This window comes from Ixodes scapularis, unplaced genomic scaffold (assembly GCF_016920785.2).
Source record: "Ixodes scapularis isolate PalLabHiFi unplaced genomic scaffold, ASM1692078v2 PGA_scaffold1__304_contigs__length_218370807, whole genome shotgun sequence".
Taxonomy (NCBI): Eukaryota; Metazoa; Arthropoda; class Arachnida; order Ixodida; family Ixodidae; genus Ixodes; species Ixodes scapularis.
Window position 1 is genome coordinate 48,867,590 of NW_024609846.1, and position 17,202 is coordinate 48,884,791.

Sequence of the window (17,202 nt, forward strand, 5' to 3'; positions counted from 1 at the left end):
ATGACAGAGCATAGACAAGAGGGACATAATGCAGTATCATGCGTATCAAAAAGGACCTGTCCTATGGATTCCTCTGCAATCTTCACATCACACTGCCGACACTCGCACGTGTTCTGTGCTCCTGACAAACTCTTTCTAGATAGTGTCAACAAATGACGTCATAGAAGCCGATGTGCCATGCTGTTACATCTCGCGATCCTGGCGGTTTGTCGTAGCTAATGAGAAGTTGCGAGTAGCACAAGCGAACGTAAGTGTCGCTGTCGTCACAACATCCCAACTTCTGGCTGAAAAAGCTTCCTCAGACTGCCACACTGGAGAGCGATCTGCGGTAGAACAGGCATCTGCCACTTACAGCACAGCTGTTGGGACGCCGCCAGGATCGCGACTGGCGACACGACACTTTAATGACGTTACCAGGTGGAAATCGAAAGACCACTTTTTTGGACGCAGTAAACACACCAGTTGGAGACGCGTTCCAGGCACCATACTAAGACTAGAGTCGGTGAATGTTCCCAGAGTGCCTAATTTCATTCAGTCCGCGTTCCCGAAGTCAGTCGCCGCAGAATTCAGTTTTGATTGGCTTTTTTGACCCGAGTCGGAAGTTAACAGTCGGCAATTTTAAAGATAAGACAAAAAAAAAAAAAAAAAAAAAAACGTACATAAACCGTTTCCGGGTTACTACGGCTACAGCGGGTACGCACGGGTGAAAGCTCTGGACATCGATGAGTTAGGTCCGAACGTAAGGTGCGTTGACTTTCTTGACACACACACACACATATTATATATATATATATATATATATATCAAGTGGCCTCTAATCTGGTTCGCCAAAGACGATAGCCGGCTCGTTCGCTCGCTCTGGTTGCGCCGGTGCTGCGTGTTGAACTCTACGCCTCAATGCCTGTCCAAATAGGATACTACAAAAATTGTGAGGCGACACGGCTGCGATAAAAACAGTGGAAGTTGAAGCGTCCCGCAGTCCGGCAGTTTGATGTCCGTTTGAAGACCGGCCAAGTGAACACAAAGGTTTTCCTCTTCGCTTCATCTGCTTTTCGGTGGCCTCGGTGCTCGTCAGTATGTATCTAAATGTATATTTGTATGACATTTTCTGTGTATGTATCCTCTCAATGTATCTATGGTATGTATCATGTATTACATAAATACATGGTCACATAGAACTCTCAATGTACGTATCATGTTACAGGGAGAAGCGTTAATATTGCCGCCTGTTTAATTTTTTTAAATGTCATTGCGCCTTGTTTATTTTTTCTTGTGCCACTGCTCTCTGTGTGAGAGGGAGGCCGGGGACTCGTCAAGCTGATTGATGCAGCTTTTTTTCCTCGGTCCCCCTCCATCACTTACTTGATTGATTGATTGAGTTTTATTGGCGCAAAAGCATCTAAGGCTATAGAGCGCCAAAGTCTGTGACTTTCATAAATACTTTCTAGAGAGGAAAAAGGGCTCTAGTGACCAGTGATAGAATAAAAGGATGCGCATGAATCTGTATATAAATAATGTAGATGAAAATTTAAAAAATTGCAAAGCAAGTTTAGAGTCGACGTAAAAGTCCAGTGCTTTCTAGGAATATAAGAACATTTCTATGATTTATGAAAGGTTCATCTCCAAGCAAAAGAGCAAGGTGTAAAGGCATGTGTGCTGAATAAAACTGGGCGAAGTAGAATTGGCGGTATCTGTGATATGCGTGGCACTCGAGAAGAATATGCACTACAGTTAATGGTTCTGAAAAGTGTTCGCATGCAGGTGAATTCTCTCGGCGAAGCAGATACCCATGTGTTAGATGTGTGTGGCCAATTCTTAACCGACAAAGGATTACCTCGAAAAAAACGGTCCCTATGACGGGCACTCGCCCATTCCTGTAGCATCGGCTTCACAACATGGAGTTTGTTGTTGGTTTCGCGGGACCATTCCTCTTGCCATTTACACTTGATACATTCCTTTACGGTCGCTTTGTAGTCTTGATAGGGTATGTCGTGAATATCAACCTTCCTTGTAGCACATGTGGAAGCAGCACGATCAGCAGCTTCATTGCCGGGAATACCCACGTGACTAGGCACCCAGCAAAATACTATCTGCAATACGTTGTCCCTAGCCGCAGCAACCACTTTATGTTGTAGCTGAGTTATTAAAGCGGTTTTTTTTTTCTATCTCAAGGGATCTGAGTGCTCTCAGAGCACTTAGTGAATAAGTGTAAACTACAGAGTATGGATGCCTAACCGTATAACTCGGCAGTCAAGATTGTTGCATTGGAATTATTCCTTTGCACATATTTAAGGGATGGCCTAATCACGGAACAGCCGACACGGGAATCGGTTTTTGTGCCGTCAGTATAAAAGCTGGTGTAGTCTTTATATGTATTTTGGAGCTCAAAGAATTCCTGTTTTAAGACTTCTGATGGGGTATTTTTCTTAGTGTACTCAGTAAGTGACAAGTTTGTGATGAGCTGACCATGTTCCCATGGTGCCACTGTTCCCAAAACCTGAGCAACAGGTGGGTTTGTCTGAAGGCTAGCCGAAACGGCCGCAGTCTTGTTCCGCAATGAAAAGGGAGGCTTAACAGCGAGCTTGCTTTGGAAGGTTCGTTCAAAACGTGTTCCCTCAGCTAGTTCCCGACACGGATGTTGTACTACAGACCGTATCCTAAGGGAATACATTAGACCTATGACATCTCGCCTTTTCTCTAGAGACATTTCATTAGCTTCAGCATAGAGGCTCAGCACAGGGGATGTACGAAACGCACCGGTGGCAAGTCCGATCCCTGCATAATGGATTGGATCCAACATTTTCAGTGTTGATGCACTCGCTGATCCATACACCAAACATCCATAATCTAGGCGTGACCGCACAATCGACCTATAGATTCTTAGAAGGCTGCACAGTCGATCGAACCCCCAAGTCATGTGGGAGAGAACTCTAAGAATATTAGGTGATTTATGGCATTTTTGTTTTAGCGTTTTGATATGCTGGCTGAAAGAGAGCTTGGAGTCGAATATAAGCCCTAGAAACTTATACTCTGTTTTTATCTGAACTGGTGCAGTGTATATGGTCAAAGAAGGTGTCGGCATCACACCACGTTTTCGTGAAAAGCAAACACAAGCAGTCTTCCCGTGGAGAACTTAAATCCGTTATTGTCAGCCCACCTTGTCACATTATTAATAGTCAGTTGAACACGCCGTTCGCAGATTGCAAGGTTACATGAGGAAACAGCAATCTGGAGGTCATCTACATACAGCGAATAGTAGACTGATGGTGGTATGACACGCGGGATAGAATTGATTTTTATTGCAAACAGAGTAACACTTAGGACACCGCCCTGTGGAACACCGTTTTCCTGTACAAACCATCGTGAGTGTACAGACCCCAGCCTTACTCGGAAGGTGCGTCTACTATAAATAGCTCTCAATGGCATGGAACATGCGGCCCGGGATACCAGTGTCAATCACGTTTCTCAAAATTCCATACCGCCAGGCAGTATCGTATGCATTCTCGAGATCGGAAAATGCAGAGAGGCAATACTATCTATCGACAAAGGCCTCTCGAACAGTTGTCTCCAATCGAACCAATTGATCCTGCGTCGAGCGGGACGAGCGGAAACCGCACTGGTATTTATCCAGGATGCAATGTTTTTCCAGGTACTGCATCAGTGGCCTATTAATAATTTTTTCGAGGGTTTTACACAAGGCGCTCGTCAATGCTATTGGCCTGTAACTGGTAGCAGCATGCGAGTTCTTTCCAGGTTTAAGTAGAGGGATAATTGTGCCGTTCTCCAAGCTGATGGCAAACGTCCCTCCTTCCATATTCTGTTGAAAAGTTATAAAACCACATCAAGTGTAGACGAGTGAAGATGATTCAACATGAAGTTGTGGATACCGTCAGGACCAGTTGCCGAGGGTTTGACGCTATGAAGGACCATCTTTAGTTCAATAAGGGTGAAGGATCTATTATACGGCTCCCGTGCACCACCAGGTGGCTTTATGGTCCTGGCTTCTTTCTGCTGTTTTAGCCGAAGAAATGATGGTGAATATAGTGCCTGGAACTTGAATCAAACTCGAAATGTTCCCCGAGAATATCGTCTTGTTCCTCTAGACTTTCTGGACAGGTTCCGTTGCAGGATAACAGGGGGATGGTGAAAGCACTATAAGATCCATTGATTTTGTTAATTCGGTCCCAAAACTCTTTTGGGGATGTGTGGCTATTTATTGATGTCGCATACCCTTGAAAACTTCTTCTTTTCGATTGCCGGCGAATGTACCGCGCACGGGCCTTCATTTGCTTAAAGTGAAGACGATTGCTTGATGTCGGATACCGTCGAAATATGCTCCATGCCTTGTTTTCTTTGTGTGTTTTTTTTTTTTCGTGATTCTGAGCATTCTTCATTCCACCAAGGCTTAGGACAACGTGGGAGGCGTCCCGAGGTCATGGGGATTGCCATTATGGCTGCCTGAAGGATACAATTCGTTAAGTATTCGTTCACTTCATCAATAGGAAGCTTTTCAAAAGCATGCGAGCCGTGAGAATTCGCTGAATTCTGACCAGTCTGCCTTCTCAAATTTCCAGCGGGGAGCTCGGCTGGGGAGGGTCACACCTGGGTTATTTCGTCTTAAAACAATCGGCATGTGGTCACTGCCTAAAGGAGTATCTGTAACCTGCCATGAAAACAGTGAAAATAAAATAGGTTCACTTATAAAGAGGTCACTTGATGTAAATGAGTTTGTGGGTGCACTAAAATATGTAGGTTTCTTTTCGTTAAACAGACACAAATTTGTAGACAAAATAAGCCGTTCGACAATTGCTCCACGGGTATCGCGTCTAGTATTGTCCCATAAAGGATTGTGTGCATTAAAATCGCCAAGAATAATGAATGGATAGGGGAGTTGAGCAATGAGTGACTCAAGGTCTTCACACCTTAAATGAAAGTTTGGAGGAATGCAAAGAGAACAGGGTTATCAGGCGGTCTCACAGAATGCGAACAGCCACTGCTTCCAAGGCGGTCTGGACGGGAACCTCAACACATGCAGCTGATTTTTACACTGCTATGACCGCGCCGCCAGAAAAGTAAGACGAGTGATCTCTATCCTTGCTGAAAAAATGAAAGTGCCTAAAGACACTTGACTGACTCCCCTTCAGGTGAGTTTCCTGGAGACATACTGCCAGTGGACGATATTCCTCCAAAAGGGAGCAAACATCGTCATAATTATGCGGGAGACCTCGGCAGTTTCATTGAATAAGACTCATTGTCGGTTAGAAGTTTGAAACTCAGGTCCTCGAGTTCGTAGCCTCAGCGCATAAGCAGCTAAAGTTGTAAACTAGGGTTCTAAGAAAACATCTAAAAACGAATTTAATAAAAAAACGAAAGAGGACATGAATGGGTGTGGATTTCAACAGGAGGGCAGTTCCGACCAAACCTTCGGGGAAAAACAAATAAAGGTAGTGCCCCAGGCGAGGGAGTCGCCAATAGCCCTCGGCTGATCCTTGTGGAGCCGCCCCCTCTGACCTCCAAGGGGGTCCAGACTTTGGGCCAACGCCACTGGCGAGGGAGTCGCCATTATTCCTCTGTCCCAACTGATCCCTAACAGTGAGTGAGGTAATGCAGGTGAGCGACAAAGAACAGTGATGCCTTGAGGTGTATGAAGTGTTTATGAAAATTTTTGGGAGTTGAAACAGCATCCACGACTAAGCACTTGCTATGTGCCAGCTTCTGGACCTGTCGTTTTAGTCTTTTTCTTTGGGTCATGAACTTTTGACGAGATTTTACCACCCTTCGGGGCAGGTGGAGGCTTCGGCGGACTGCTTGAGACATCCATCGCCTCAACCTCGCGATGCGAGGAACATGAAGGGCGCCCATCAAGGCACTGTGACTGTGACGTCACAGTTTTCTCACGAGGACGTGCGGGCAGACGGCGCGGGGCCGTCGCCTTTGAGGATGCGCGGTCTGAGTTTAATCCCTCCGTTCTTGAGGGATTTCAGGTGAGATTTTGGGGGCTTGAGGTTTGCGCGGGGCAGAAAGGTCTAAAAGGCAGACCTGTGTCCCCACGGAAGCCGTTGTCGGCTCAGCCACCTTGCTGACCGCAGCGGCGTAGGTGCCTCTCTGTAGGAATGAAAGGCGTTTTCGGGCTACAAAGTAGGTCGGATTTTCTTTGGTTTTCAGTGTTAGTATTTCTTTTTCTTCTTTAAACTTTGGGCATGAGCGGGAGTATGCAGGGTGAGCACCTGAACCGTTCACGCATTTGGAGAAATCACTTGCACAGTTGTCAGTAGGATGATCATTGCTTGAACATTTTCCGCGGGTTGCCCGTCCCCTGCAAGTGGCTGCCCCATGTCCGAAACGCTGGCAGCTAAAGCACCGTCTCGGATTGGGGATAAACAGTCGAACCTTGCAGTTGAGATAGCCCGCCTTGACCGCCTGGGGGAGGGTCGTGGAGTTAAATGTAAGCACAAGGTGCTTCGAAAACTTCTCTTGGTCATCTCGACGAAAGTTAATACGCCTCACTGCAATCACACCCTGATTGCTGAGTCCTTCAAGGATCTCATCCTCAGTACTCTCCAACAGATCATCTTCGGAGATCACGCCCCGAATGGTGTTGAGAGATCGGTGTGGCGTTACCGTGACTGTGATCAGCTTTACTAGTACGTCCAAGGAGCGCTTTACTTTGTTGCTCAGTTTCAACCTCGACAAGGAGGTCTCCAGCTTGGAGTTTCTTTGCTTTGTAAAATTTTCCAATATATGATTCCGGGGTTTTTGCCATAAGGAACGGGGAGAGCTTTTCAAGTGGTAGTTCGTATTTGCAGTGCATACAGAAACTTTGGGAAGGCTTGAGTATTATCAGTAGTCTTTAGAAGAACAGTGGCTTCGGTGCCAACTCTTTTCAGAGATCGATCAGAAGGAAGTTCAGCTTTGGAACCCATATAAAAATGGGAGACCTTCGACATCTGCGGAGTGCCGCCCAACATGGGACAGGGTAACGGCACATAACAAAAATGGCTTTGCTGTGCACGTTACGCCAGTAGCACCTACCCAGATGTCATACCCAAGAATGGGTCTATACTAGCGTCCTTCTCCACTTAAGGTTGGCCCTTGCCGCCAAGAAGGTGAAAGGGGAATGGAGAGAAAAGAGAGAAGTATAAGTAAAGGTGGGAGTGAAAGATATGAGAGGATAGTAGAAGAAAAGGCGACTAGACTAAATCATCCTGGCCGGACCTTACCAGGACTCTTGTCTACGAGAAGCAGGGGCCGAAGTGGTGTATAGCCTCACCTGGGGGGCCCCGAAGGGTCCAAATCTACCCCGGGCTCAACTCAATCACCAGGATGCCCTTTTCCTCGGACACGGGAAAGCCACTCACAGCCAGACGTGGGCGGGCGAACCCGCATGGCTCGGGGTCCGTGGAGACGCACCTCTCCAAACACCTGCTTTCACAGGGGCCCCCTGCGGGGCCTCCATCATTTGTTTGATGCAAAAATAAATAAACATTATTATTATTTGACAAAACATGCCACCTGCTAACGCCGGTGCGTGTTTCGGTATTCTGGGAACATTCAGTGACTCTAGCTACGACGGTGACGCAGCACGCCACATTCCAAGTTTGGCCGATTTTCCTCCGCACAAACTTTCAGAGAGCTGTAAAGGTCAAACAAGATCATTATTAAAAAAAAAAAACAGCCTTTTGTTCGATTGCAATTTAGTTTGAGAAAATCGCAGGGCTAATAGAACTTTTTTGCAGGATTCTGAAAATAAGAGAGGTACGTTTATGCGGAATAACGGCCTCTCATACATATTATATGCTTAGTTTTTTGTTGTTTTTTTTATGATGGGCGACGACGATGGATCGATATGAGGTAATCACCTGCAGCGCGCTCTTCGTCGCGGCGTACACCGAGCAGGAACGTCCACCTAGAGGAAATCCAAGGTGATGTTATTGAAAATTATAAAATGTTCACCACAACATTCTACTTCATACGTGCTGGACAGTTTTCCGCTTAGTGAAGTAAGCTTTGTGTGCAGAAAGGGCTCTTGAATAAACAAAGCTCCTCTCTGGTGGGACGTGATTATTTAGCTAATTACTTATAATTCCCGGAGTAACCTTTATACTTTTTAATCCTCACTATTTATCGCGTTGACAACCTGGCAAGCATGAGTGCGTTGCTTGGACAACCTAAAAAAAGAGCAAAAAACTGCTATGTACGTAATTAATGCATTGTCGTCCACGCCAACACGACACTTTTGAGTGTGCTCAGGGCCGCCCCCCCCCCCCCCCCCCCAACATAATCCAAGCGCACTAGGCGAACTCCGGCCGTGGCGCCCCCCCCCCCCTTCCCCCTTCCCTTTTTTATAAGCCCCTATCTACTCTGCATAGCATCACGTTGTTACCAAACATATAAGCAGTGGCCCAACACGAGCGTTTTGTCAAGCGAGAACAGCTTTCCAAAGACGAACGGCGATCGAGCCATGGCGTCCGTGTCGGGCGCCGTATTCAAATAAATCAAAAAGCTAAAAATGTTCAAAAGGCGGGCGCCCTTCGGCGCCCCCTTTTTGATGGCGCCCTGGGCGACCGCCCCGGTCGCCCACCCTTAGGGCCGGCCCTGACTGTGCTGTTTCCTGTGCTGCACCTTGCCAGTTAGAATTTGCAGATTTTTGTGAATGGGGGCACATTAACCTTTATTGGCCAGTTTAACTTTCAGGTGGAATTACAAGGTGAGGCCCTAAGGAGCAGCGCATTTCGCACGCCATGCAAAATTCGATTTCTACGTAAAACTTGGCGCGCGAACGTCGTTTCGAAAAACGTTCTATGTCTATCTTTTGGAGGTCAACTTGGAGGTGGTGAAATATTAAAAATAGTGCAAAAACAGCGGCCGTGCATTTCCTGTGTCCTAAACCGGTTGGTCGTCGTCTGCACGCTGGTTTGAGAGATTGCTCCCAGTTAGTCATAGTTCGTATATTTCGTTAAGATTATTACTTATCACGATTTTCCTGCTAGTCGACAGTCGCTTCTAGGCGCTCTAGGCGTTTTCGCGTTCAACAAGCCACACGGGAGTGAGCACGCACAGAATACATGGCGGCTGTGTTTGCTTTATTCTTAATAGGTCCCCACCACCTCTGAGTAGAGCTCTATAAAAATTGGGCATAAACCTTCTTGCGAAATGACGTTCGCGTGCCCAGTTCCAGGTATGTGCGTTTGGAGATTGAATTTTTCAAGGCGTTCCAAATGCGCTGATCCTTACAGCTTCACCGTATAAGTCGAAATAGTCAGTTCTAAGTGAACTGCATTTTTTTTTTTCGATAACCAAAGTGTGGCGGCGGTAATCACACGCTAAGGATTGGTGGCCCTAAGCATGTTTTCTTCTATGTTCAATTACCTTGCATCGCAGTCACGCTGGAGTTGACGACAACATGCAGTCGTCGCTGTTGTTGCATCGAGTGCTTCAAGGTCAGTCGCGTCAGGGAAACGGGGGCGAACACGTTCACGTCAAACACCGCTCTGTCATCCTCGTAAGTGAAATCTTCGAACTGTTCGATGGCCCTTCGCCCCGCGTTGTTCACCAGTATGTCCACCTGATGGAGTAATTCAGGTATTGGGTAGCATTTCATCCAGTTTCTGTTATATTAATTAAGTGTGTGATAACAAAATAAGTAAACTGGGTATCCTTCGTAATTAATGGACCTCAACGAAAATGCGAAATGCACGTTTTTTTCCGCAAGGAAACACCTCTCATTTGATAATACAAAGAACTGACAAAAGAGCTGCAGATTGCGACAATGAACTCTGTTCAGAACACACATTGGAGAGCAGAATATATACATGGCGTTTCTAAAATTTTCTGAGCAAGCTAACATTTTCCTAAAAAATGCATTCAACAAACAATTGTTAGCACAACACCGTGAAGCCCTTTTTGATACCTAGGCACAACACCGGTGTTGGGCGCTGAAGATAATTCTTTTGGCGTTTCTGCTTCCGTAGAGTGAGTTCAGAAAGAGAAAAGTAGAAAGGGCAAATAAAAAATAAAGAAACAAGATTCCACGTTTGCTTTAGGCACGACCTACACATGTGCATAATGGTGTGCATAGGATATGTAGTGTCGTCGGACTATTTTCTGGCGCACAGCTAGCGCCACCTAGCCTCAAGACAATAGGACCTGTAAGGCCAGGCCTAGGATGGGGGCAGAAAAGAAGATGGAGCCAGGGCGCGGGGTCGGTCGTGCGCTGGTTGAATAAACAAGTTTATTATCGTTTGCAATCCGGCTTTGAGTGCCTGCATCACGACGCCTCCACCGAGGCCAAGACACCAGAAAAACCTGGCAACGAGGATTTCGTCTATTTGAGCCCTACGCAAGGCCTTCAGAAGTCCGCAGCGCTACGCCGAAGCAAGCAAGCCAACACAGAAGACCCGCTCCACGTGGGAAACGTCGGCAACGTCAAGCGCAATGGACACACTCCTACCCGCCCTGTCACCGTTCGACCCGCATTCAGACGCGTCGTCACTCGCGCAGAGGTGGACAAAATGGCACGCGCGTTTCGAGAACTTTCTACTGGCTGCGAACGTGAAAGATGCCGCCCGCAAGCGCGCCATGCTGCTCCATTACGCCGGTGAGGCGGTGTACGATATCTTCACCACGCTACCTGACACGGGTGCGGACTATGAAACGGCGGTCGCTCGTCTGACAGAGCGTTTCGCTCCCAAGAAGAGCGCGTAATACGAGCGCCACGTTTTTCGTCAAGCGCGGCAAGACTTGGAAGAAACGTTAGACCAGTTTCAGTTGGAGCTGCGAAGACTGGCCGCGACGTGCGAGTTCGCGAACGTCGAGCAAGAGCTTGTCTCACAAATCATTGAAGGGACCACGTCCGCCAAGCTCCGTCGTAGCGCTCTCCGAGAGGCCGACATCACGCTGGACAAGCTCATGAGCATCGGCCGTAGCATCGAGAACGCTGAGCGCCAAGCTGCCAGCATAGAACGCCACACGACAACAGTGACGTTCCATAAGCTGTCAACCCAGAAATCAAGATGCAGCAGCACCGCCCGGAAGAATTTGTCCGAGAGCAAGAAAGCGGACAAGTGTTCATGCTGTAGTGGAGTTTGGCCGCACAAGGGTGGGAAGACAAGATGGCCAGCCTGGGGAGCCAAGTGCCACAAGTGCCAGAAAAGAAATCACTTTGCCAAGATGTGCAGCGGTAGTGCAGCGTCCAAAGAATCCGTACGCTCTCTAGCCTCGTCAACCACACCCAGAAGCATGTCACAGCATAAAAGTTCCGACGAGTCTATCTACCACATTCGGAGCCCTAGGAACGAACTTCCGGTCGTGACAGTGGAGGTCAACGGGATCCCTCTGGAACTGTTTGTGGACTCTGGTGCAGGAGTCAACGTCATGGGAGAACAAACTTGGCACAAGCACCTCCGCGTGAAGTTGAAAGAGACACAGACGAAACTATTTCCCTACGGCATCAAGCAAGAGATCCCAGTCGTTGGGATGTTCATCGCGACGTTCCGTACCCAAGAACGAAGCGTTGAAGCGCCGGTCTTCGTTGTGAAAGGACCACAGGCCTCACTGATGAGCTACAAGACGGCGACAGACCTGAAGCTCATCAAAATAATCCAGACGGTCGCTGAAAAGACCACCGTCGACGCCAGAAGAGAATTGCTGAAGCTGTTTGGGAAACTCGGTCGACTGAAAGACTTCCAAGTAAAGTTGAAGATTTCGAAAGAAGTAAAGCCAGTGGCCCGACAGCATCGTCGGATCCCATTCCAGATGAGAAAGGCATTGGAAGCTGAACTAGCGCGACTAGAAGACCTCGATATCATTGAACGGGTGAAGGGACCAACACCGTGGGTCTCGCCGATTGTCATTGTCCCAAAACGCCATGACAAACAAGCAGTGCGAATGTGTGTGGACATGAGAGAAGCAAGCAAGGCCATTGCCCGAGAGCGGCACATCATGCCTACTGTGGAGGACGTCATCAGCATCCTAAATAGTGCAGCTTACTTCTAAAAGCTGGACTTGAATGAAGGGTATCACCAGCTTGAGCTGGATGAGACTTCACGAATGATCACGACTTTTTCCACCCACTGTGGCCTGAGAAGGTACAAGAGGCTTCTTTTTGGAGTCAATGCTGCAGCCGAAATCTTCCAGGACGCAATACGACAAGTGCTTCCCGACGAGGACGGTATCATCAACGTCAGCGACGACATCCTGGTATCAGGACGGACGCTAGAAGAACACGATCGTCGTCTGCGCCTTGTGCTGAAACACCTGGAAGATGCTGGGCTCACCGTCAACGCCACAAAGTGCGTTTTAGGAACCAAGAGCCTGAAGTTCTTCGGTCATGTGTTCTCCGCAAGTGGAGTCAGTGTGGATCCCGAAAAGGTAGAAGCAGTGGCGAAGATGTCACCCCCCCCCCCCCCCCGAAATGCAACAGAAGTCAGAAGCCTTCTCGGAATAATGAACTACTGCAGCAGGTTCATTCCCCGCCTCGCCCAGATGGTTGAACCGTTGAGGAGTCTGACACATGCTGACACAGAGTTTTGCTGGACGAAGCGGCACGAAGAGGCCCTAAAGAGCGTGAGACAGGAGCTGTCAAGTGCACCTACTCTGGCATACTTTGATGAAAGAAAGGAGACCTACGTCACCACCGATGCAGGACCTGAAGGAATCGCTGGTATGCTCATTCAGGAAGAGCCAGAAGGAAGAACGCCCAGCATCCTGGCCTACTACAGCAGAGCTCTGACACCTACAGAAAAAAGGTACCCACACATCGACAAAGAAATGCTGGCCATCGTGTCCACCATAGAACACTTCCGCATGTACCTGGCTGGAGGCAAGTTCACAGTAAAAACGGACCACCTACCACTAGTGTCCATAATCAAAAACCCGAGCGCAAAGCTTTTAGCGAGACTGGAACGCCTCAGCCTCAGACTGCAGCACTATCTCTTTGACGTCCAACACATTTCGGGGAAGGACAACCCTGATGACTACCCGTCAATGCACCCGCCTGCAGTGGAGAAGGACAACCCCACGAGAGAAACTGTCGCAATGGAGGAATACATTTCTTTCATTCTGGAGTCCTCTGTACCCAGAGCGTTGACTATTCAAGACATTGAAAAAGCATACAAGGGAGACATTCAAATGGAGATGCTAATCCGCGCTCTCCGGGCAAGTGACCGCAAGACGTCTGAACGTCTATGGAAGAGCGACATGCTGAAGCATTTCGCCCAGATTCGAGATGAACTGACGGTCGCCAAAAATGACGTCGTGCTGAGAGGCACCAGACTTGTGATCCCGGACAAGGCCCAGGCACAGGCTATACGACTGGCTCACCAGGGACACCAAGGCATGGTGAAGACCAAACAGCTCCTCAGGGAGAAAATCTGGTTCCCAGGAATCGACGCAAAGGTGGAAGCTACAGTCAAGAACTGCGAAGCATGCCAGAGCACAGTTGTGGAGAAGAAATGCTCACCACTGAGGATTACGCCACTGCCCGATGGACCCTGGCAGTCGCTTGCAGCAGATTTTGCCGGCTCCCTGCAAGGCAACCAGTACCTACTGGTGGTGGCCGATGAGTACTCGCGGTTTCCCCTCGTAGCAACCCTTTCTTCGTTGAACTGAAAAGCTGTGACAGCGAAGCTGAGCGACATGTTTACTGTCCATGGAATGCCCTATGATCTGAAGACTGACGATGGTCCCCCGTTCTTTGGAAAGGAGTTTGCAGCATTCCTGCAGCGCAATGGCATTCGCCATCATCGGACAACGCCTCTGTGGCCACAAGCAAATGGCGAAGTCGAGAGGTTCATAAGAAATGTCAAGAAGACGGTGAAGACCACTGGTGTAGAAGGAAGCAACTGGAAAGAGGAACTCAACGAGTACCTTCTGAACTACCGAGCAACTCCACACGACGACGGGTCACACTCCAGCAGAACTTCTCTTCGGAAGGAAAATTCGCACGAAACTTCCCCAGACTCCGGAGAAGTACCACCATGAAAAGCTTGAAACAGCTAACCAACAGAAGAAACAACAAATGAAGACCTATGCTGATGAAAAACGTCATGCAGTGCCGCATGGACTTCGACCAGGAGATGCCGTACTACTGAAGCGGCCAGCGCCGCTGTCTCACGAGTCCGCCTACGAGCCCCAACCATACAGGGTGTGGAGAATACAAGGGACCGCAATCACAGCCGAACGGGGAAACAAAAGGATCATCAGGAACGCTTCTTTTTTTAAACGAATTCCACGGCGGGATCAACAGACTCAAGACGTGGACGACTGGGATGCCTCGACACCTTGACGGAGCTGCCCCAGCACAGTGTCGAAGACCCTCCAGCACAGTGTCGAAGACCCCCCTGCAGAAGTCGGACCAAGTGGGGACACCACAACTGACGGCACTCAGGCGACGCCGCAAGCAGAAAGCAGGCGTTATGCAGAACGTCAGTCTCGCAAGAATCGTCCCGAAAGGCTGGGAGATTATGTGCTCTACTAAAGTGACTTTCCCTCTAAAAGTCCAGGGGGAAATGTAGTGTCGTCGGACTATTTGCTGGCGCACAGCTAGCGCCACCTAGCCTCAAGACAATAGGACCTGTAAGGCCAGGCCTAGGACGGGGTCAGAAAAGAAGATGGAACCAGGGCGCGGGGTCGGTCATGCGCTGGTTGAATAAACAAGTTTATTATCGTTTGCAATCCGGCTTTGAGTGCTTGCATCACGACGCCTCCACCGAGGCCAAGACACCACAGGATGTCTGCAAGAAGACCCTTCGCCGCGCATACCATGTGGTTGGTTAAATGTTCTGGACAATTTGTATGCGACCTGCTAACAGAACCACAGGCGTCAGATCTGTGTGCTAAATTCTCGCTTACCCTTCCGTAGTGGTTCACCACCGCCTTGAGCTGGCGTTCATGGCAGCTGAAATCGCTTAGATCAAAGGGTACCAGAATCACCTCCGTGTCCTTTGCCATAGCTGTAAAAAAGAGTCCCAAATTTTGTGCTGCCATTCGTACAGCCAGTGATGCGATTGCTGCGTCATTTGTGCCGAACTCCGCCAAAGTGCTTACTTTGCTAAATTTCACCAAAACACATGTAATTTGCGCCACCGCTTCGCTAAAAGCTCATTTGATTTTGTCAAAAACAGAAAATAATAGTTCAGTCGTCGCTACACTGCCAGATTTTCACGGTTAACTTGCATGAATTTTCAACACTTTTGTGTATTTCCCTGAATTACGTGTGATTTGAAATGATCTTCCTATAAACCACTGCACAATACTCAGAAGTTACGGGATATTTCTCGTCTTTTGTGGTCTGTTCAGAAGGTTTAATTAGCTCCGTTGAGTGCGCTTCTCAACATGCATTTTTGCACTACGGAAAAAGGAACGAGCCTCGCGATTTGGTGAATGTGGCTTCGCCCCAGCGCAGTCTTGTGTTAAAGGGTAAAAGGCTCTTCCAGGGTGCAATGGTACACGATCATCATATTAAATGCGAAAGCGTTAACTGTCCCATGGAGCGAACCTACGTCATCAGCTTTGAAGCCGCGCCAGACGGCTTCTTCCCCTGTCTCAATGTCGCCTGGATTGGATTGGGTTTTTTTATGGCGCAAGGGCTGCTAAGGCGAAAGAGCTCCAAAGGAAACTATTGCATTGAGGGTAAGCGAGAAGAAAGAACTCTAGTGGTCAGGGTTAAAAATAAATGAATGAGGCATGAACCGGATCATGTCACGAACAAAAATGGACACGAGTGAATAGCTTTAAAGTTCACTGTCGATGTAGAAGACCAATAGCATCTAAAAACTTAAAAAAACTGCTTGTAAGTTACGAATGGTTCATCACCCAATAACAACATTGGGTGTAAAGGAATGTGCTTTCTGTATAACTGTGCGAAGTGAGATTGGCGTTCCCGTTCATAGAAAGGGCACGTACTCAATTAGAAAATGGTGAATACTTAAGAGGTTTGTCACACTGTTCACACAAAGGGGCATCCTCCCCATGGAGCACGTAGCCATGAGTCAGATGAGTGTGGCCAATGCGCAAGCGACACAGTATTACTTCATAAAACCGTTCCTGGTGCTGGGCGCTCGCCCATTCACCCAAGTTGGGTTTAATGAGATGCAACTTGTTGAAGATCTCCTCATTCCACTCGGCTTGCCATTGTGCTCGTATCCGAGACCTTACAGAAGGGCGATAATCCATGTAAGGGATCCTTTTAATATCTACCTCTCTGGTGACGCATGTGCGGGCAGTGCGGTCGGCCGCCTCCTTGCCTGGGATATCAACATGGCTGGGAATGAAGAAAAAACAAAGTTGCAATGCTTTCTGGCTGCCACAATCATTTTCTTCTAAACTTCAACAACAAGGGAGTTTCTTGTAGGCAGTAGTGAAGAGATGGCTCGCAAGGCACTAAGAGAGTCAGTGAAAACCACTGCCAGAAGTATCCTGTGACGGGCTGTGTGTTCCGTAGCCAACAGGAGGACATACAGCTCCGCTGTGAGAATGGTAGCTGCAGTATTTATCCGCCTTACAACTTCCACTGAAGAGCCAATGACAGAGCAGCCAACAAAGGTCTCAGATTTTGTTCCCTCTGAATAGAACTTTGTATAATATTCATACAATTGAGCGAGTTCATGAAATTCTTGCAGAAGCACAGCACTTGGAGTGCTTTTCTTGTTATACTATGCAAGAGACAGGTTGCAGTGTATGTCAGGGTGCTCCCGAGGTGCTATGATGCCGGGGAATTCGACTACTTGGGATGCCACATCTAATCCAACAGACTCGGCCAAGGTCTTCAATCGCATACTGAATGGAGGGATCACGCTAGGTTTTGCGAGAAAGAGTCATTCCGAGCGTGTTTCTTGAACAACTTCTCGAGTGGGGTGCTGGAGGACGGATCGGAGGCGAAGAGAGCATATAATGCCCAATTAGAATCTACGTTTTTCGGGGCAACACTCATCAGCATCTGCATATAAACTGGGCACAGGGGATGTACGAAATGCACCTCTAGCCAAACGAAGCCCAAGATGATGAAAGGGATCCAACATCTTGAGCACAGACTGTCGTGCAGACTTATAAACAAAGCAGCCATAGTCTTGTCGAGCGCGTCCCAAAGAGCGATAGGTCCGCAAGAGGCACAATCGATCCGAGTCCCAAGACCGGTAAGAGAGAACTTTAAGGGTATTGAAAGACTTGTGAGCTTTCAGTTTCAGGCTTTTTTACATGAGCATT

The 17,202-nt window shown here is 48.1% G+C and overlaps 1 protein-coding gene across 1 annotated transcript in view; it reads right to left on the minus strand.

Annotated features, from left to right (window-relative positions):
• Positions 1-17,202, minus strand: part of LOC115309048 (dehydrogenase/reductase SDR family member 7-like) — a 42,937-nt gene that overhangs the window by 8,032 nt on the left and 17,703 nt on the right. The window contains exons 3-5 of the mRNA XM_029967207.3: positions 14,851-14,951; positions 9,370-9,565; positions 7,860-7,906 (exon numbers count right to left, since the gene is read on the minus strand). Of these exons, the coding sequence (XP_029823067.2) occupies positions 7,860-7,906; positions 9,370-9,565; positions 14,851-14,951 (344 nt within the window). The remainder of the gene's footprint in view (positions 1-7,859; positions 7,907-9,369; positions 9,566-14,850; positions 14,952-17,202) is intronic.